This window comes from Diadema antillarum, unplaced genomic scaffold (assembly GCF_040938485.1).
Source record: "Diadema antillarum isolate AM-2024a unplaced genomic scaffold, OU_Dant_1.0 seq00000220_RagTag, whole genome shotgun sequence".
NCBI lineage: Eukaryota > Metazoa > Echinodermata > Echinoidea > Diadematoida > Diadematidae > Diadema > Diadema antillarum.
In genome coordinates this window covers 49,850-72,822 of record NW_027271274.1, presented here as the reverse complement: position 1 = coordinate 72,822, position 22,973 = coordinate 49,850, and the positions used below count along the sequence as shown (strand labels likewise).

The window sequence follows — 22,973 nt, the reverse complement described above, 5'->3', positions numbered from 1 at the left end:
TGATCTCTATGGAAGAACAAGATCAGTGGTGGAAACAAGTTGCTTGGCGGAGGTCTGCGCTCTCAAGAGTGCTTTACTACTAGTCTATACTGTGATAGCATCAATCTGTAAATACACTCCAAAAATGGTGTGTATTTGTTTTTCTTTCAGCAAAATCTTGATACTCATTGGTCTGGCACTTGTGACTCATACATCATGGTCGTACATGAAGAAAAATAAAAATAATACTGCCACTAAAAAACCCAATAAATCAAGCATACCATTTTTTTTTTCAATAAGACAGACATACTCAAACTCACAAGAGGCTTCAATAACTTGACAAAAATGCTTTTTTTCCCTCCACTGACAATTAACTGGTGTTTGAAACTTTTCACATATAACCAAGAGAAGCTGTGGCCTGGACTTGCAATGTTCAAAAACATGCTGTCTCATTTCTCAGTCTGAAATCATGCTTCACATAATTGTCAAAGTAATCAAAAGAAAGAGTCGTTTAATACGACAAAAGATGGGCAAGAACTGACAGTGCACTGCAACATTTGTGCCTCATGCAGGAGACGGTCAGGTTTAAGCATGGTGATAGACCAAAATATAACCACATATTCAACAGGAAAACAACATGTAAAAACTGTGACATGCAGGTGAGGTTTGGGCTGTCTGGCTCCCTCTATCTGCCACCGATCCTCATTACTGATTGCATGTATTATCCTCGCAGGACAGACAAGTCTTTCCTGTGTCATATCTGACCATAGACTTGTACTGGACACCTTACTCAAGAGAGACCGTCATATACCAAACACTGGGTATGGGTGTGTTTTGGAGGTCCAGTATCACCAGATACAAGACAAGCAAAATGCATCCCCTCGCTAGTTACAGAGTCCTTCGTCTCGATAGCCATGACATGTCATCTTGAATTACTAGCTTCATGAATTCACATTGTAGACATACGGGGTGCTAAAAAAATTTCCAAAAACATTTCTTCTGTTGCCTTCTTATGAGTTCCTGGTAGAAAAAATTGAGACAGGGGGTAGAATTTTGAATGAGACTTATGATAAAGTGAAGCTTTTGCTACCCGAAAAGAAGCCAATAGATAACTTTCTAAGTAGTAAGTACACTGAAAGAGAAGGAGGTGAATTTATCCTCATGGTTTGTAGACATCACTCTTTAGACATCTAGTAGTTAGTAAGGATGGTGGACAATCATTTAAGCCAATGCTGCACACTGGCACTGGTCCGACGGTCTCTGACAAGTAAAAATCATTGTCGGACCAGTAACTCTTTCAGGAATGGACCAGTAAAAATGGAACAACTGGGTACCTACTGGTCAGGCAGACAGGTCAGACCAATGGAAAAATATGGGTTAGTGTGCAGCCCAGCATAAGCATCTTGTGTGAACACTCCCCCCCCCCCCCCCCCCCCCCCCTGAATTACACAAATTGCATTTGCATAACATACAGCTGACTACATGCAAAAATAAAAAAAACAAGAAAGAAACAAAACCTTATAATTTCAGACATCTCTCATTTGGATGTTTTTCACTTTGATTTGAGATGATTTGGGATAGAGGATGCATTTCCTGCTATGACCTTTGAACCCGTCAGCACCATCATTCTCACCCCACCCCCATACTCACTTTCCCAGCTGCTGCTGCAGCTCTGTCATAGCCTGGTTGCTCTGTGCAAAGTACGTCTGCTGAGCCTCGACAAAGTCCTTCAGACGCTCCAGGTGCGTCGACTGCAGCGACAGAAAGAGGAAAAAAAGTTCATGGACTGCGACGAAAGAGGTGCAAGTACACACCCCTCACTTTGGACCACACCCATTCCAGTTTTCATTGTCTTTGTCTGCATGGTATTGGGATACATCTCTTGAAAATGAATCAATAGTTGATAGTATCACTGATGCTCCCATTTATTTGGGTAATACAGTATTTACTGGTTTTATGCTGAACAATGTATTGGTAAAGGATGCTTGTATGGAGAGCAACATTATTACGTTTTACACTTGCCAAATGTACACAGCTGTGATATTTTACAAGAACGTGTCGTGTAATAAATTGTGAATGCAATTCATGCACAAGGCACCACAGTGGTACTGCTGTGAACTATGTGGGCTGGGCAGTCATGCGGCAAAGAAGCTCTGTATCATGAAAAATTCAAGTCATATGTACATTATGTATTTTCAAAGTAATTTAGCTGACTGAATCATACAGTAAAACAGATGATGGTTCTTGCTGTTAGGAGGATACAGCATCAGAGACTCCAACTCTCCCGCCGAAAGCCAATTTTCGCAAAATCTCCCGTTCTCCCGCTTGAGATTTAATTTCTCCCGCCCTGGCTCCGTGTCTCCGCCCTAGGATGTATTTTTTCCCGCCAAAACACTTTTTTAGAATGAAATGAAGTTTTATCAAGCCAAAATATATGATTTTTAGTAACATTGTATGTTGAAAAATACGCCTGAAATAGCACGAGAGCATCCATAACCCCAGAGCTTCCAGGGCCCGGCCGCCTTAAGGGACTTTGCGCTTTGCGCTCGTGATATGCGCCTTGTGCACATCAAGTTGGAGTCTCCCGTTTGCTCGGGGTTTCAGGCGGGAGAATCTCCAGAACAGAAGGTGCTTGGGGTTGGAGTCTCTGCAGCATATTTTACCCTCAAGGCTCTTGCAGTGCTATTTCTGGGAGACTGAGATCCCTAAAATAGCATTCTAAACCCTTTGGAGGGAACATTCTTTATGTTCCCTGGATCTGCCAGTCAGTATATCTGTATTATTGCCCTACTCACGTGTGCGCTTGTGATTCCCTCCAGTAGAAGTGTTGTAATCTCATACTGCCTGTCAAACTCTGCTTGTGCCTTGCGCAGCTCTGCCTCAGCCTTCAGTCGACAGGTGGTGTGGGGTAGTGGAAGAAAAGGTTAAACTCATATCATTGGCATCATGTTCATTTAAGTGCTGAAGTCTTGTACAAAGGCTATACCCCAAGAGCAGAGTATGCCCTGCCTGGAAAATGCGAGACTATCAATCATCATGGGCATGAAGGAGTGAGGAAAGCTGCACCTTGGCTAGAAATGTTTCCAAAGACCATGCACTGCTGATTCAAATCTACTTACCACCAATTGAGAGAAAGGAGGGTTTTAATGGCACCGGAAGAATTAATGACCTTCTGCTTTTCAGCTATAACTCCATGTACATTACGCAATTCTATACATAGGACAGGCCAATAGAGTATGCATACTACAGAATGCACTCCCAAACTGAGGTTTTGAATATATGCCAAAGACACTGATGGATGCTTGTATTTTGTGTCACGTTTCCTGATTTTTTTTTTTTGTGCATGATTTCCCTGAAATATACATTCTGCTATAACACTGTTGAAAAAAAAAAATAGCTTTAGAAATTTACATATTAATGATATATTTAGCAAGGTGGAAAAGAATTCATATCATGTGCATCATTTGTTTAAAGTCAAATCTCATGATTTGCTGCAGGCCTATCAAAGTAGATCTACCCCCTCATTGACACATAATACAGGCAAGTCTTTGTTGGACTTCTAAACTGCATCAGCTGTTTTACAATGAAGCATTCAAGTGCTCTTAAACAAATGTTTGTTGGTGCTTTTTCTGACTCGATTCTTGAGTTCATATGCAGGCAATTTTACTCCTGCTGGTGTTACTGATAAGTCATTGATAAATTTACATTATTGACCAAATTCTATCTAATTTGTGACTCTTTACACTGTATGCCTGAATCAGTGTTCATGTTTCACATCATTTCTTTATTTACTCCATTGGCTTGCCACAATAAGCAATTTTCAGCGGCTTTTTTTTTTTTTTTTTTGGCTACATCATCTTTTTAAACCATTGGCACTGAGTTCTACAATACTATGTGGAAAGTTGCCAGTTGTGGTCTCTGAAAAGGGCACTACACAAACAAATAAACAAACCCTCCTCATGCCCCCTAGAAACGGGAGGAAAGAGCTCTTGACATTTTGCAAGATTTCACCAGGAAATTATACAGCATATCATACAGTCCAAGAAATATAGTAACTCAGAGAACACAAGTTTGCATGGTATGCAAAAGCACACATGGCACACACATTTGGCACAAGAGAAAATTGCACATTCCATCACAAGATTCTGCATGTTGTATAATGGGGAAGTTAATATCAAAATAAAGGTGTATTCACAACTTAAATGTAATTCAAAGGTAGAAACCAATCACAAGGGCAGATGTTGATAATGACAAAATTTGCAAAGAAAGGGAAGTTTGAAGGCTATGGACTGAAAACAAAATCCACACTGAGCATTGCCTCTAAACTGGTCACAGAGTAATGGGTACAAGCAACTTGAATATATCTGCAAGATTCTGAGAATATTATATAATAATACATATCAAGAAGTACTCTGCAGACATAATAAACATACACTTGTAAAAGTAATCAAATGATGTAGACTGCATTCATAGACTGAAAAAGGAACAAGAATATAAGAATATACACTTGACATGAAAGGTACTTGCTGACCAAGACATGCACCTTTTTTCATGTCTGAGCTAAGTTTGCTCTGTTAGATATAAAATGGATCAGAGAACATTAACACTATAAAGAGTGGAAGAAAAATGTACAGCAGGCAAAATAGGCTGACATCACGTATGCAATGACCGTATGATATATAATATACCAGTTAATCATGCATTGAGCTGGCAAGGTACAAGCTGCATGCAACGTTTGTTAATGCTACAAATGCCCCCTTCCAATGCATTCAACAATTCTTAGATACTGTGGACATTACAAAGCATGAAAAGAGTGATATTTTGCAAGTATTTCCTCATCAAAATTCTACGAAGTTTGTGCATTAAGAAAGTTAACAGGCATCATAGCAGGATAGTGTTTATACATGATTATGATCCTGATTTCTTTTTCTTGGTATGGTTTTATTCTAAGAAGTACAAAATACAACAAAATATTCTAATCTCCTCTATAAATGCTTCTTTGCTCCTTCTGCACATCGAAATGTGAAGAGAGTGTGACGGATCCTCAAAATGTACACATCATAAACCGTGACTTCGCATACTTATCATTTTTGTTGGAAGACACAACCCTCCCCCCACAGCCCTCACTCAATTCCCTTACCCCCCCCCCCAAAAAAAAAACAAAAACAAAACAAAAACAAAAAAACAAAAAAGAAAACTGCCCTCAGCTCCACATACATTGTATATCCCATACACCTACAGTGCACAGTTATCTAAATCTGTCCCCATCTATTGAACGTTGCTATGCTGCCAGTGCAACAAGATCGCACCATTAGACCGAACCATCACATCAATCAAAGACGAACATCATATGACTGGCATAACATTATGCGGGTCATCAAGCTTTATGTTTTATAGTTCATATCCAGATACTATCATTTTCCACAGCTTTAACACATCTCACACCCTATTCCAGCATGCGAAGGTTTAAACTGACTGAATGACATTTACTTGCATCCCGCTGTTTCAAAGATTTCCAAATTGTAAAGGGGCACACTGCAACTGCTTATATATCCAGATTAAAGGGATCTCGCAAAAAGTTAAAACCTGAATCCCCATCTCAACCAAAACTACATTGTATACCATCCCACTATAAAAACTGTTAGCATACACTGGATTGAGACATTATATGTCAATTAACTTTTTTTTTTTTTTTTTTTTGGATGGGTGTCACATGTAGGTGTTCCTGCAAAAATCTTCCCTCTTCAAAGATTTAAAGGACAAGTTCACCTTCATAGACATGTGGGTTGAGTGAATGCAGCAATATTAGTAGAGCACATCATTGAGAGTTTCAGGAAAATCGGACAATCTGTTCAAAAGTTATGAATTTTTGAAGTTTCTGCTCACTCAAGGCTGGATGAGAAGACTACTATAGCTTGTGATGTCACATGAGTACAACGATATAAAGAAAGAATAAAGAAAATTCAACATATTCTCACTTTTCTCGTAAAAGAAAAGAACACTTGACTTCTCTCTTTCAGAAGGCAGGGGGAATAATATTATCCTTAGCATATGTCAGTAACAAGTCGAAGAAATGTGCACTTAATTCAAAAAGTAAAGTTTTATGAAATTCCCTTTTTATTTTCTTTATATGGTTGTACGCATATGACATCATACACTATAGTAGTCTTCTCATTCAGCAGTGACTACGCAGATACTTTAAAAATTCATAACTTTTGAATGGATTGTCCTATTTTCCCCAAACTTCCACTGATGTGTTCTACTAATATTGCTGCATTCACTCAATCCACATGTAGTCCAGTCAAAATATGAAATGACCCCCAACTAATTGCAACAGAAACGATTCCACTTGCATTTGACCTGGAAGGGCAACTAAAATAACATATTAAAAGTTCCCTAAAATTCGGGTGGTGGATCAGTGTCTAATTTGCATAAATTCAAAATGGCCGCCATACAAGCTATTTATGCCTATATCTGGGGATATATAACCCACAGAAAGTAAATTCCGGTGTCTAAACCTATGTTTTTTAGGTCAAGGAATACAATTATGTTATCTGTAGCACCTTTCAAGCATTCCTTTATATAGTTTTTGCATACATTTGCATATAATTACATGCAAAATGGCCGCCATATTGCCTGCGCAAGACCGTATCTTCGTATATTATTAATGTAGTACACTCAGGAATAAGTCGATATATATCTGGACATAAAACCCGCAGAAAATAGATTCTGGTCACTTTTTAGGTCAGGGAATACAATTATGATATAAGTTACCTTCAAACTTTCCTTTATACATTTTTTGCATATATTTGCATTCAGTTAAATGCAAAATGGCCGCCATAATGCCACTACAGGCTTCTATTTTTATCTGTAAGAGGTACCTAGTGAAGGTGTCTGTGGTCTTAATTTTACTGCTGAGAATCACTGATGTAGAATACGTTGCACTCAGGAATAATTACCTTTATTTCACTAAAGCTTTGCATTAAAAATGCATAAATTTATTCAAATTACTACCGTGAATATAATTTCAGATAGTATACGAATACACTTTGTACGAGCTGCAGAACGTTAATTGTACTGTAATGCCTACATCCAAGATTTCAAGGGAAAATTGTTATAATACCATTCACAACCTTGATGATTATCTTACACCTATAGTGTGTATATTCTTGTATTGATTAAAAGTATTGTATTACATTGTACTCACATTTTCTTGAGATAAAGCCTCAAAACAGAAAACAACTGTAAGTAGTATCGAATAGAACATATCTTTATTTAACTGTAATCTACACTTATCTTTCAAAGTGTGCTCAATAGGTACACAAATATTAAAGTCTCAAATTATTTAGTAGGAATCGTTAAAATATTTCATGATTGCACGATATTTAATGTATTATATTTTCTAATTTACCCTCATGTTTACTGCTATACTTGTGTCTATGTTGCAATTCTTTTTCTTTTTTTTCGCCAAGGGGGGGGGGGGGGGATGTCATCAAGTTCATGATTATCCATAAGCTACTCTACAAAAGTTTCATGAGTTTGGACATATCTCATATAGCTTTCAAAGTGTGCTTACGGTACACAAAAATTGGTCTTAAATCATTCAGCGGATTTTTTTTTTCAAACATCTTTTTTTCTTACCTGCTATGATTTGCATCCATGTTTTAATAGTTGATACTTGTGTCCTTTGTTGCAAAACTTTTTGCAAAGGCATGTTTATCAATGAGCTGACCGTGATAATTTGTATGGAAGTGGATTTTGTCATATTTTTGCGCGGTTTCACCCAGTGACTTACTGAAAATGTAAAATATTATGATTTACAGCCAGATACGAAGAAAAAGAAGAAAAAAAAGGTAATGCCTTAACATTTCTATTACTAGTACTCTGGATTCATCAGTCGATCAATACAAACAGCATCCTTCTCATCGGCTTCAAGCTCATATAACACGTATAAATTCTTATAAGTCTTACTTTTACCATTTTCGTGTTTTATCTGCAGCTTTATTAGAAGAAATGTTTCCTATTGCATGGAGGCTTCGCACCAATAACATTTTCATCAACACACAATTTGTTTTTTTCGGAAATGCGAGCAGCATGAAGGCTGAATTCAATTTTGCTGGCGAAAAAGCAGTCTTAAGTCAGATAAAACACAAAATACATAACATCATTTTCTGTTCCTAACCCTTCCAAAAAGGTCCCTTCCCTCCACCTCAGTAGCAGCTTTTCTTCAAGTTAAACAGTGGAAGGGAAATGACATACAATCATTGGAATTGGGACGATTTGAGGAAGATGTTAATCAAAAATATGTTCTGAGCACTACAGACAAAGCTGCAGCTATTAAGGAACTCCTGAAGGAAGTCTGATGCAACTGCAACTGGCAGTGTATAGTTGCAGGGCAAACAGATTTGACCGCACACAACCCATACCAGTGTCATATGCGGGCCATTATATATCAGACACTTGTAATGTTGTATTTATAAAATATGTCAGGAGTGAGATAATGCTGTTCTAATTGGCGATTAGGAATAAGGAGCATTCTTGAAAGACATCGACACAGTTTACAACAAACGTGAGACTTACCACGCTTCAGTATGAAATGGAGCCGAGATCCTGTTTGCTTTAAATCAATCAACTGCAATTTCACACTATCCTAGTCCAGAATTTGTGGTAAACGCATAAAACACTGTGAGTGTTAGCTATAGTTTTGCATACTTGTTTTACACTTTTATCATTGATCTATATTTTCAGAGATCACATTACATACCTTAAGTATCTGTATTATCACAAGCTAGAAAATGAAAATGATGTACTGGAAACGAAAGAAAGTTTTCTTGAAATCAAGTGACTTTGATCCACTAGATTTTAAACTCATCTTAGCCAAAGGTTCAAGACAGCAAAAAAGGTTCAAGCTATATTGCAAATAACCATCATTTATCTTCTGCCGTCCGGTCGTCAATCATGCATACATTTTCAAAAACCATTTCCAGGTTCTCTTTAAAAATACCATGTAATAACAGATTTTCAACAAACTAGGCAAGTAGCATCCCAAGGATGATAGACTTTCAAGGTGTTCAAATAGACACCATGTCCAAAAGGTCCCAGAACCCCGAAATCAAGGAATCTCTCATTAAAAAAAAAAAAAAAATCTCCCTTCACACACACACACACACACACACAAGTAGAACCAGGTGTAACAGAGCTAGGTATGATGTACAAAGTTGAATATCTTGGAGACTGCATATGGCCTTTTTTACGATCAGTGGTGTAACTTTTGTACTCAGAGGGTCAAAATTTCAAACAAAATATTTTTTTCATTATTCTGTTTGATTCCTGTTGGAAAGTATTCAAATTTTTGAAAAAATAATATTTCAGACCTTAAAGCTGAAGAGTTATTGGTGTAATTTAAGGAAAACCCTGGCACCTGAAGTAAATTTAAGCAAAATTTTGTTTTCATGAATTGCACCATAATGACAAAACTCTGTAGTCAAACTTCACCATGCAAAGTTTATATGGTTAACAACAATATATAGTTTGTGAATCAAAACAATTTGGGGGTTGAATATAAAGTGAATTTAAAAAAAAATACATGAGATTTATAAATTTTTGGTAAAAATACCAATTGACATGCAATTTTTAAGATTTTAACTATTTATTGGAGGGCAAGCCAGGTAAAACTCTATACTATAACAAGTCTTTAAGAAGGGCTACCTTCCTATGTAGGTTAAATGAAATTCCAATCATTTCTTTAAATCTTGGATTTTTCACACATGGATGTTTCGGAGGTGACAGTTAACACAATAGAATGTTTCGGAGGTGACATTAATATCAACACTCAGTTTTTTTGAGAATAAGTGACAATAACACAAAACTTCTTCTTTTTATCAATGTTTTTAATAATCATAACTCGAGAACAAGAAATTAACTCCTGTTTCAAGCAGATAAATCACACAGAACGAGTGTGTTTTTACACTAGATTAATTAGCACGGGCACCAGTAATTTGCCTTCCATTTGGACGAAGGTTGTAAGCTAAATATTGTAATCTGAAGAAACATGGCATTCCATTTTCTACCTTAAATTGAGATGAGGGTGTGAGATCATTTTAGTAATGTTTCTTTGCTCTCAGAACATTTTATTCCACAACACCAGGGAAGAATCACTTCGTTTCGGAGGTGACATTCAATGTTAACATTGTGTTGAAATATTCATTTACAGTAAGAATATGACAGACATAAGCTAGATATTGTAACCTGAAGAAAATTGGCATTCCATTTTCTACCTTAAATTGAAATGAGGGTGTAAGATCATTTTAGTAATGTTTCTTTGCTCTCAGAACATTTTATTCCACAACACCAGAAAAGAATAACTTTGTTTCGGAGGTGACATTCAATGTTAACATTGTGTTCAAGTATTCATATAGTATGCCCCCCCACCAAAAAAAAAAAAAAAAAAAAAAAAAATTACAATTAGACTTTTGCATTGATAGCACCCAATATGATTAAATCAGCTAAAATCTACTTTGGGGTCTTAAATTATAACATCTTAGCTCTATTTTGCAGAAAGCCCCAGTCAATTTGGTTAAGTGGTCTCAAAGAAATGTGGATTGTCATAAAGGATGTCAGGAGTCTGATTCTTCCAAGTTTAGCACTTGGATGCTCTTGGAACTGCATATTAATGTGTAAACACAATACTAGTATACAGAACTTGGAGGGAAGGGATTCCTGACATGCTCTACAAAAATCCTCATTTCTCTTTGACCTCTGAAGCAAATTGAACGGGGTTTTCTGTAAGGTGTGGGCAATGAGTTATAGTTTCAATCCCTCAAATTGTATTTTAGATTGATTCACTATCTTTAAAGTTATCGTTGCGGAGGGTACCATTGTAATTTTTTGGTGGGGACATGAATGCCAAAAGCAAAAATTCTTATTTGACTTGTATTATGTTTTTGTTTGCACATAGTATTATAAATAGGTTAATTCAAGGATGTTCATGAATTCTTCATCATTCTTGATAGCCACCATACAAATGTTATAATACTGGTGAAAGGTGTTTGGTTCATCTGGGATAAATTTTCTATATACCAGATTCATTTAAACTGTTGACATTACTAAAATAAATTTTATGTATCTTTCTGAATTGCTTGAAAATTACCAGCAAATCATATATATTAGTCACTTTTGAGAGTAAAAAGTATAAGATAAGAAAAAATCATTTTATTGTTTTGGAGGTGACACAACACAGAGACAACCCAACTTCTCAGGTGTTAACTAATATATTGTGAACATTCATGTCTTTCCTCATGGCTTTAATTTTCAAATATAAGCTCTTTCTTTCAGTTCTTACTTGTTATTTTGTTTAGTTATTCTCTTTCATGATAGTGGATACCAGCTCATATTTTGTTTTAGATTGTAATTCATACTAATCTTTAGCAAGTTTTTACAATTTGGTTATTAAGACAACAGTTTGTGTTTCCCAGCTGAAGAGAGCAGCATAATGCTTTTGTGTGAACTTATGGGGAAATTTTTTTTTTGTTCAGTAATTTTACCCATCAACTTCACAGAAGGTCCCGGACACAAACTGGTCTCAAATAACCCTATAAGGGACCGAAAAAGGACAAGTTCACCTCAATAGACACGAGGGTTGAGTAAATACAGCAATATTAGTAAAACACATCAGTGAGAGTTTGAGGAAAAAAAGGCAATCCGTTCCAGAGTTATGAATTTTTGAAGTTTCTGCTCAGTCAAAGCTGAATGAGAAGACTTCTATAGCTTGTGATGTCACACGTGTACAAGGATATAGAGAAAGTATCAAGAAAATTCAAGATATTTTCACTTTTCTTGCATAACAAAAGAACACTTGACTTCTCTCTTTTGGAAGGCAGGGTGAATAATATTGCCCTAACATACATCAGTAGCAAGTTGAAGAAATGTGCACTTTTTTCAAAAAGTAAAATTTTGTGAAATTCACTTATATTTTCTTTATATCGTTGCATGCATGTGACATCATACACTGTCGTAGTCGTCTCATCCAGCAGTTATTGCATAGATACTTAAAAAAAACCCATAACTTTTGAATGGATTGTCCAATTTCCCAAACTTTCAATGATGTGTTCTACTAATGTTGTTGCATTCACTCAATCCACATGTTTGTATATGAAGGTGGACTTGTCCTTTAAGAAACCATTTTCTTTTCCTTGAAATTCCAGTACTTAAAGCCAAATTCTAAAATAAAACATAATAACAAAACAAGGTAAACACGTCATCAAAATTATATTGAGATAGAATTACAAATCTTGTTTTTGGATCTTTCCCTTTCCAGTCCTGGGGACTTGTTCCTCTGTTCATTTTAGTTGTCAGATAACTTCAATAATCTTTAAAAATACAATGTCATAAACAGTTGGTTCAACTTGAAAAATGTAATAATTTTTGTCATATTTAAAAAAAAAAATCACATAATTTTGTTTATAAATGATTACCACGTTTTACATGGAAAAACAACAACTAAGAATTCAAGAACAAGTTGTGCACCAGCTATAGGCATGTGGCCTTTTTGTGGAGTTTGATTATTTTATGATTTTTTTTTTAAGATTGTGGACTAGGGCATGCATGAACTGCCACATGTATCACTTTGGCATCGAGGGAATTCTGGTGAGCTAGGTATACAAAAGTCACTTCTATTGTGATGATTTGTAGATATTGAATGTATTTGAAAATGTTAATAGATAGTGAAAAGGAACTGAAGTCTTGCCTTTCACTATCACATAACAGTATGGTGTTAACAAACAATGTCACCTCCGAAACACAAGAAAAAGCAACCTACATGGAAAGCTGTGATTGGTAAATCTTCACAACTAAATTGCTTAAATTGGAAATCAAGCTTCTAAGATGAAAGCATCTATATGTTTACTTAACTAAAGCAGGAGAATTGATCTTGATTACAATATTATATATACAACAGATGGGTGTCTTTTGTGCATTCTCTTTGTTAAAAAAGGGGGGAAATGTAAATTTGCCCTAAAACGTACAGTATAGTAATAAAAATAAGAATGAGAGTGTGTTAGTTGATTTCTCCACTTTCAGACTTATGTTACTAAAATAAATGAAACCATTGGTGTACATGATATGATTTCTCTTCAATAGAAATGAGCAAAAACTCTTGTTAACAGTGTTTTGTCACCTCCGAAACAGTAATTCTTAGTTTTTATTAGATCTTTTATTAATCTCTAGAAAATTCTCACTTCCTGTTGCTATATTACTATTTTCATCCAAAAGAGATTCCTGTCAATTGGACAGAATCAAACAAAATTGCTTTGTCTTCGAGAAATTATCAAATATAATACGCTTGTTGTTTCGGAGGTGACGACTGTTTCGGAGGTGACAAGTGTTAACGGAAAATTGTAAATTGCTCCGAAATGAAAACAACAGGCTATATTTCTACTACCTTCCTTCAGAGATAATGTGAGGGGATATGTTACATTTTTGTAAATGTAATGTATAACTGATGTCAAGAATGAAAAAATCAAATACATAAATCTGTTGTCTCGGAGGTGACAGAAAAGTTAACGGAAAAGTTGCATAAATTTATAAACACTCACCAAAAAATGATAAGCTATTTGAATCAAATAATCTTTGGATCGAAGTTAAGTCAGATTGATTACTATTCTGTTTTGATGGAAATTAGCAAAGTTGAATTTTATAATTGTGAGCAAGAGCTAACTTAAAAGAGGGGTTAATTGTTAACGGAAAATGTCACCTCCGAAACATAAAGTTTGGACAATTTCAGTCTTTAAAGAAGACAAAGCAGAACCTGGTAAACATAATAGTTCTTAATGTTGGATACCTGTCTATCACCACAACGACAAAAATAATGAAAAGGAATGAACAATTTAATATGCTAGGTCTGACAAAAAAACCATGTCAGAGTGCATACACCAAAAGTGTTGGATTTCAAGCATGTAAGTGCATGCCACATCTGAAAGAAAAAGAGAGGAAAGTTCATTAAGGTACCCAAGGTAGACACTGTGGGTGGTAAGTTTATGAGAAAAAATAATGCATATCTGTCAGTGTATAAGAAAGTTATACACCAATTAGTGCCAAAACCGTGTTTTACACCACTGATTGTAAAAATGGCCATATAGATTTAAGTTTACTTTCGCAGTTTAACTTCTTTTCGAAATATTACACATTATATATTTGTATGATACTTGTAATCCGCGTGTTGGTACCAGTACAGAAAAGATGACGAATTAGGGTGGTAATGCATTTCAGTCCAACAGTGCTATTTAGTCGGACCAAATTTTCGACGATAACATTCGTATTTCTTCACAATTGTCATTGTCGATCCTGAGGAAGACGAATGTATCCGTCGAAAATTTGGTCTGAATAAATAGCACTGTTGAAATGAAATGCATTACCACCCTACTTCGTCATCTTATATATATTTTATATGTATATATATTACGTGTCGGCTCTATGTCCTCCTCTGCATTTAGAGCTGCTGCTTTAATAAAACCAGAAGAGCATTGAGTAAGTGCATCAGTGAGTGTATAAGCATATTTTCAATGTACTCATACTTGGGGCTAGTGCCAAATAGAAACCAATTTTCACACAAAAAGTGTGTTCAATTTGTTATGAAACTTAGCTGGTAGAATATTGGTAATGGGTACCAGCCTCTCTGGCTGGTAGAATATTGGTAAAATGGGTACCATCTACCCCCCCCCCCCCCCCCCCCCCCCCCAGGCCACAGGATGCCCAAAGGCACCTAAAATCTTATCTATAGGTGCGGCCGCCTCGGGGCTGCCACCAAATTATTGGGGGCCACTTTTGATTTTTGATCCTCTGTTTGAAAACACTTGGTCAAATTTTCAACAAACTTAGTACTGTAGGTGCATTTATCGCTAGTGTCATGAGTGTATATATGAACATCATGCCTCCCTGGGCCCTGGAGGTCCCTAATGGCTTACAGATATGGTCCTAGAGCCAAAGTCGGCAAATTTCCTCTCTCCCAAGTAATAGTCTGTAAGATTGCATGGAAGGTGAACTTCATATACTCGAGTGAGGGCCAACTGTCCAAACTCATGAAACTTTTGTAGAGTAGCTTATGGATATAAGCTACTCTTAATTTGAATAGATTTATGCATGAATATGTATGCAAATTTTTAGTGAAATATAGGTAATTATTCCTGATTGGAACGTATTCTACAACAGTGATTTCCAGCAGTAAAATTAAGACCATAGTCATCATCACTGGGTACCTTTTACAGATAGAGATATAAGCCTGTAGAGGCATTATGGCGGCTATTTCGCATTTATTAAATGCAAATATATGCAAACAAAATGTATAAGGGCAAGCTTGAAAGTTATTGCTTATATCAGAATTGTATTCCCTGACCTAAAAAACATAGGTTTAGAAACCAGAATCTATTTTCTGTGGGTCTTATGTCCAGATATATAGCGACTTATTCCTGAGTGTACTACATTAATGATATACGATATATATATACGGTATATATGTATAATATGGCTTGCACAGGCAATACGACGGCCAGTTTGCATGTAATTATATGCAAATATATGCAAAAACTATATAAAGGGATGCTTGAAAGGTGCTAGAGATAACATAATTGTATTGCTTGACCTAGAAAACATAGGTTTAGACACCGAAATCTACTTTCTGTGGGTTATATATCCCGAGATATAGGCATACATAGGTTGTATGGCGGCCATTTTGAATTTATGCAAATTAGACACTGATCCACCACTCGAATTTTAGGGAACTTTTAATATGTTATTTTAATAGCTCTTCTGGGTCAAATGCAAGTGGAATCGTTTCTGTTGCAATTAGTTGTGGGTTAACCCACTTTTTGTCGTATTTTGACTGGACTAATGTCTATGAAGGTGAACTTGTCCTTTAAAGACCTGGCAGTGTGGGATACCATGGAGTTGGAAGGCTGGCCTGGCTCGGATATATTTGAGAATCCCTGTAATTACATTTACTTTATCACTGATCTCTATGTAAGTACACACAGAGCTGAAGAATCTTGACTGGAATGGACCGTGACCGATTACCAAATGATTTGATGCACATATTCGCTGATTAGTGCTATTCGTACTTTTCTTAATGTTTGATTGATTTTTAATATCAATAATATTACTGTTATGCAGTAATACTATCGATATTTGATCGATTGATGAATATTTGACAGTTTGTGTGTGATAGTTAGTAAATTGTGTCGCAGTAATGTAAACTTCCATAGTTTTTTTGTATCCAATACAGTGTATATGTGCTTTAACCTGCCATTCGTTTTGAATGAAACAGTGGACCTGTTTTTTTTAAACACATGTGTCATTTTAACACTGCCTTGAACTTGAGTAACGCCATGATTAAACAAACCCCTGTGGGCAGCGAATGAATCGGGCCACTCTTGAATACCCACTGACAATACTGGGTCTTTAATGTCCACAGGTTTTTCCCTCTTTATACCATCAATCCCCTACAAGGACCATCACTGTTCATTTATAATCATCCATGTCCTCTGTAATAAATGTTCCTCTGGATATACTGATGACAAGAACAGTGATACTGACTAATTCAACACTTACAATCAATGGTAAATACCTATAAGAACCCAAAAGTAATGATAGATAGTTAGATCTGATATTACCATAATAGCAAAGATGATTATAATGATAGCAGAATCAACAGTAATAAAAGTTATAAGAAAGAAATAATGATAAGATGTATCACATATTGATATAATGTCAACTCATTGAAATCATAATATCAAAGTGATGTGTAATAAACATGCATTGCGGAGATCATACTGCTGAAAATAAATAAAGCCAGAACCATGTCTTCACACAACATTTCAAAGTTTGTCACAGACATCTCTAAATTCCTTCTTTCTCTAACTGGTATGTCATACTATGGTCACACATAACAACAACTCTTCAAGATGATACAGACCACAGTTTTCAGGCACTAAAGCTAGGAACAAATGTCAGAGATTGACTTGTATATTGACAATAATTCCTTGAAGGCACAATATGGTGGATCAAAAGAACCTTCTTGCAATTAAGATACATTGTAGTCTCATGTAACTATGAATGTCATTCCCAGGGAGGATACTCATAACTATCCAGAAATATTTAGTTTGTACCTTCCTACATGAGAGCATGGAAACATAATGATGGACTAATAACATAAGGGGACCTGTATGTTATATCTGAAAAGTGCTGGATATATCAGACTCATCTAGAACGACTGCTTCCCCTCACAAATTTAGACTGGTCTTACATCTAATGTCAAATAGCCCATTTAGAGTCCCCTGACTAGAAGAACCTCAGAATGACATGCCAGGCAAAAAAACATTTTTAATCCTAACTCAGCAGGGGGTGAGAGAGACCCCTGTTTAGAGTTCCTGGGTCGTCTAACATGAGGTCGGCATATGTTTCTATGGAAACTAGTCGGCGTGCGTTTCTCCTCGAGAAAGGCGGGCAGTTTCTTGGGCGCACATATGCACATTCAGCCACGAATAGCTCTTATCTCACCGGAAGTGTGTGCCATGTTCATGCTGAGACTGTTTAGAGTTCCCTAGTCTGCGGTAAACACAGCACAATCTCTGGAGGTTACCTCAGACTCATGCTAGGCCCAGCACTATTTTAACCTCAAGACTCATGCAATATTTTGTGCTTTGTACCATGTTCTTTTAACAGGGTCCCCATTGTCCGAGGTAAACTTGGCATGACCTCCGGAGGTGTGCCGTGTTTGGGGAGACTCTGAACGGGGTAAAAGGAATGTACATTATCACATTTGTATTAGAAGTTTTTAGGTTTTCTGGGACCAAAGATTCTCATTTAAAATGACCATTGTCACCTTTGTACTGAAAATTGTCACTAAAGTCTTTCTGAACCAATCCCTCAAGCCCAAACTCAACAGTGTAGATAACCGTTCTTCCTCAAAAAGATTAGCTCATTTTGAGCATTTATTTTCTCCAATTCTTCATTTTGAAAAGAATAAAATGCACAGCTCTCAGGTGAGTGGGCGGTGAGAATAGCCACCTTTATGTGTACCTTCTCTGTATGCCAGATAACGGGGGGATTCCATGATCTATTTCAAAACATCTTTGTGCTGAAGCACTGAATATTAAAGTCCCAATTCTCTCCCGCCCCCCCCCCCATCTCCCCTCTGAAGTCACCGGCAAGTGAAGAGAGTAAATGTTTGTCTCAGTAAGGGGTCTTTTACCAGTCTGCCTGGAGTACTGGGTAAACAAGTGGAGTTTGGTGAACAGGTGAATAAATATGTCTCACAAAACCGCCGGTCGTTCTTCACATTCCAACTCGAAACGATTCTTTTAGGTCTCTTTCTTGTAGTGTCGGCTCCTCGTCACCTTTAACATTTGCAAACCTGTTATTATTTGTGTGTCTACTAACGGTGCTCTTATTAGGGGACATACTTGTAATAAACTCGCATGCTTGGATGAATCATTTTCATCACTGAGCTCTTGACTTCTAATGAATGCTGCTACAGACATAATACTACTTTTGATATGCATTTATTCGTGACGAATGATTGCCTCTAAAGTGATGGCGAAACCTCTCCAGACACTACCTAGAATGATGAACTGTATTTTGATCAGTTTTGTGTAGATTGTGTGGTGACTTTCTTTTTTCTCCACATGTATTGTCCTATGGGTAAATTGGGATAATCACTTATAAAATTTTAGTAAATACTGTAGATATAAAGCAGTATGTGCATAGTTTCCATTACCTTGGCAATGTTATACTCTGCTTTTGTAGTTTTTCAACTGCAAGGTAGCCCCTGCATACAGTCTGCAAGGAATGACAAAGCACCATTTTTCCCTATTTTTTTAAACTGATGCTGACTCTCACCAAAACTTGAGACATGTATCCTTGTTCCCATCCCAACCCTTTTGGGCCCACTCCCATCCCAACCCCATTGGGCCCACTCCCATCCCAACCCCATTGGGCCCACTCCCATTCCAACCCCATTGGGCCCACTCCCATCCTTACTCCATTGGGCTCACTCCCATCCCTATCCAACTGAGGCCACACCCATCCCAACCTAATTGGGCTCACATTTACCCATTCCCATCTGCACCCCACTGAGCCCACTCTCATCCCCACCCTATTGGACCTACTCCCATTCCCACCCCATTGGGCCCACTTCCATCTCCACCCCCCTCTGCAATCCCTACCCAGCTGGATCATTCTAAGAGAGACAATCATAGACAGCAACAACAGCAAAAACGGATATTATATTCACCTCTTCCAAACTATGCTGCCAGTTCGTATCTCTGTCAGAATCCCACAGGAAATATGAACCCTTTTTTTGAATACCAGGGTCTTTGGAAACAAAATTTGGAAATTTTCCTTTTGATTTGTAAGCACTTGTGTCAGGTGACTTTAATGGAGGGAGTAATAAACCTTTCTATAACAAACTTATCTCCTAGAGTTTTTAACTTGCTGCTACTCATGATAACATACAATGTAATACAATGCATGCAATAAAAAATGTTGGAAAATGCATCTACTGCTGTCCTTACTTGCTCTGCTTTTCACTAAAAATCAATTGAACAATGAGCTGTTTTGAGCAGTGATTGATAAAAAGGCGAGATGAGCCGACCCAGTATCGACAGACGGCACGCGATTCCCTTTCAATATTCAAGTGTTCAGGCCTACAACACACTCTCATAGTCATGGGAATTCAAACACCTGTGGCTAGGAAAAAAAATGGCACACATTCAACGTAATCTGCACTAAGCATACCTCCCTACACATTTTCTGCTGTACTAGTAGATGGTTCTCATCATGGGCCATATTGTAAACACATACTACATAAACACACTTTTCCACCAAATGGTTAAAGAAACCCCTCTAGCCAACTCCACTTTCTGAAAATGCTTGTGGAAACTTTTGTGCCATCAATTCCTTTTGCTTGGCAGGTAATGGACACTCATGCTATCTTTGCTCAAATGAATGTATCATCATTAAAGGCATAATTTACCATTTGCAGATGAAACAAAAACCCAGCAAAAGTGCTTTAAAATAGTTCTGAAATGTGAGTTAGGGATAGAAACAGCTACTGCAAAAATTTGAATCCGTATAATTGATGTTTGTTATACACAAAATGTGAACAATAGTTATAATAAAAATGTTTCTGGACTAGAAGGTTTATTGAGAGGAATACTGATATCTCCTTATATTTTAGGCTTTATTGTGAAGATTGTATATGGTAGGATGTTTTGATACAACAGACCTACACATATTCATCAAATGTGATATCTTGAACATTTTTTTATATCACTGCTCCCATAGCTAAAGAGGACCTTTAAAACCAGTAGACATTAGATAAATTCTAAAGGGACACAATCACTGCTGGGATGGACTGGAGATGTACAGGGGCATTGAAGTCTTGGTTTAGGCTGGTATAATATTACGCAAGCTTCAATGACAATAACTCTTCTAACTGATCCATAAAGATATTTTATCCAGAAGATATAATTGGATTGGGAACTCAAGTTTGGCAGAAAAACCACTGAATACGAAAGACATTAAAACTCTGCCATAGGCAAATGCGCCTTAACAGTTTTATGACTTCCATCAGTAACTTGCAATCTGTGGTTCTGAAACCCTATCAGAAGTATGGCAACTGGATTCAAAGGATAATAATTCATGCTGCCATTAACATAATGTTTCTGAGTCATGTGCTTGAGAGTAGAGAAAGCATGTAAGATTCCTGTGGAATAGACCACACCGAAAGATCACTAAAACATGTGACACAACCTGGCAATAAAATATAGTGATAAAAACACACTCTGTAGGAGACTTTTAATTTTCCATTTTGTATGAGTGTGTGTATGGTTAGTTTGAGTCTTTCAGCTCAATATGAGCTATTATTTTTATTACTTTCATTATCATTATCATCTTTATTATCATTATTATTATTATCATCTTTATTATCATTATTGTTATCATTACTATTACCTCCGCCAAGGGAGGAGGTTATGTTTTCGTTACCGTTGGTTTGTTCGTTCGTTCGTTTGTCTGTGCGCGAAATAACTCAAAAAGTAGATAACGGATTGGGATGAAACTTGCAGGAAAGGTTGAGAATGACACAAGTAACAAACGATTAACTTTTGGTAGTGATGCGAGAATTTTTGGGGAATTTATGAAGGATTTTTGATATTTTGGCAGGGAGGGTCAATGAACTTGGGAGTTCAGGCTGCGCGTATTTGAGGTTTGCATGTGCGCACTAAAGTGCGTGCTCTAGTTTCTGCTAGGGTGAGGCGGGCTGTGCAGCTGAGGGTTTATGACGTAACAAAGGCTTCTACATGTATATCGAGAAATCGGGAGACTTTCAGCACACTATCATAAACACTTTCAGCATGCTATAGTATAAGTACGTATGGGTGGAAATCACTGATATCTCTATGGAAGAACAAGATCAGTGATGGAAATGAGCTGCATGCTTGGCGGAGGTCTGCGATCTCAGAGTGCTTCTCTAGTTATCATCATTATTATTATTATCATTATTATTACTATCATTATTATCATCATCATCATTATCATCATCATCATCACCATTATTATTATTATTATTATTATTATTATTATTATTATTATTATTATTATTATTATTACTATTATTATTATTATCATTATTACCATTACTATCATCACTATTGCTATTATCATCATTATTATTAGCACTTGCGTATTATAGTGTAGGTCTCTACCCTACCTACTGTTTGTTTTAGTATTACAAGTGTGTGTTTTAGGTTCTCTTTACCTCTCCTTAATGTATTTTTTTTCCTTTCTTCTCTTTTCTTTTCTTTCTTTTTTTTCCTTGTTTTTGTTTTTTTTCCTTCTTCCTATCTGTTTTCCCTCCTGCATCCCTAGCTTTAGTCTCTTGTGTATCTGTACTTCGTCTTGTAAATATGTATATTTAAAAAAAAAAATGTCTTTTTAGCTATGTTTCAATCAGATTCAACTACATTTTCAAATGTTAAAGGTGCACTCACTTCAAGCTGTGCTTACTGAGTTGTCACCTCCAGTTTGTCATTACTGAATTGTTACTGCTGTTACACGACTTGATCTGGAAATAAATGTTCTATTGAATTGAATTGAGTTGAATTGAATTGAATTGAATTGAACTGAATTGAATTGAATTGAATTGAATTGAATTGAAAGCGATACACATGTATATGTATGAAAGGTGCTGAACTTAAGTGTTAACATTTTGGTACGCGACTATGAACACCCTTTCATACTCTCTAGAGCATCAGAATGGAAAACTTTGTGGCACCCTTTGAGGTCTGAGTTGAAGGAAACATCATCATGATTTTGAGCATCAAAATGAAAATGTACCATAAAACCCGATGCCAAGATAAGTGAACATTCTTGTCTACACAATGCATTGAAAGCCAGTGGCAATTTGCATTTCCCAAGTTACATGCTACCAATAGGGCCATTGGTTCCAATTCACAAAAGTGTCATGCTGCAAATATTTCTGGTTTTACATTATATGGATGCTCCAACTCTTGCATATCATGTTCAACCAGGTCTGTCAAATAAAACTGGAAGATTGATTATAAAAATGTGGAGAGGAAAACAATGAAGATCTTAAAAGACTCTTATCTTTTGCATTTATAATTTTTGCACTGTAATATGAACTGGTAGTTCATGCGCAAACACAGTGCACCACTCAGCACCAGGCGATTTCATATCAAGTTTCAAAGTTATCGTAATAGAGATTCTACCAGCAACTTTCCATTTTCTTTTTTTCTGTTGTTGTTATAAATGATACTCTATCCATTCAACTAGCACTGCTGCAGTTTGTATAACAGCATGTAGACACTTGCGTGATTGTACATAACTTTCCCCCACAATGTGATAAGTCCAATGTAAATCTTTTCCAGTAAGGGAATATATTGAAACAGGTGCAGTGGCTGCAATGATAATTACATGCTTTGAAT

The 22,973-nt window shown here is 36.5% G+C and overlaps 1 protein-coding gene across 1 annotated transcript in view; it reads right to left on the bottom strand.

Annotated features, from left to right (window-relative positions):
• Positions 1-22,973, bottom strand: part of LOC139729146 (endophilin-B1-like) — a 57,940-nt gene that overhangs the window by 16,395 nt on the left and 18,572 nt on the right. Inside the window, exons 6-7 of the mRNA XM_071640075.1 lie at positions 2,775-2,864; positions 1,630-1,730 (exon numbers count right to left, since the gene is read on the bottom strand). Of these exons, the coding sequence (XP_071496176.1) occupies positions 1,630-1,730; positions 2,775-2,864 (191 nt within the window). The remainder of the gene's footprint in view (positions 1-1,629; positions 1,731-2,774; positions 2,865-22,973) is intronic.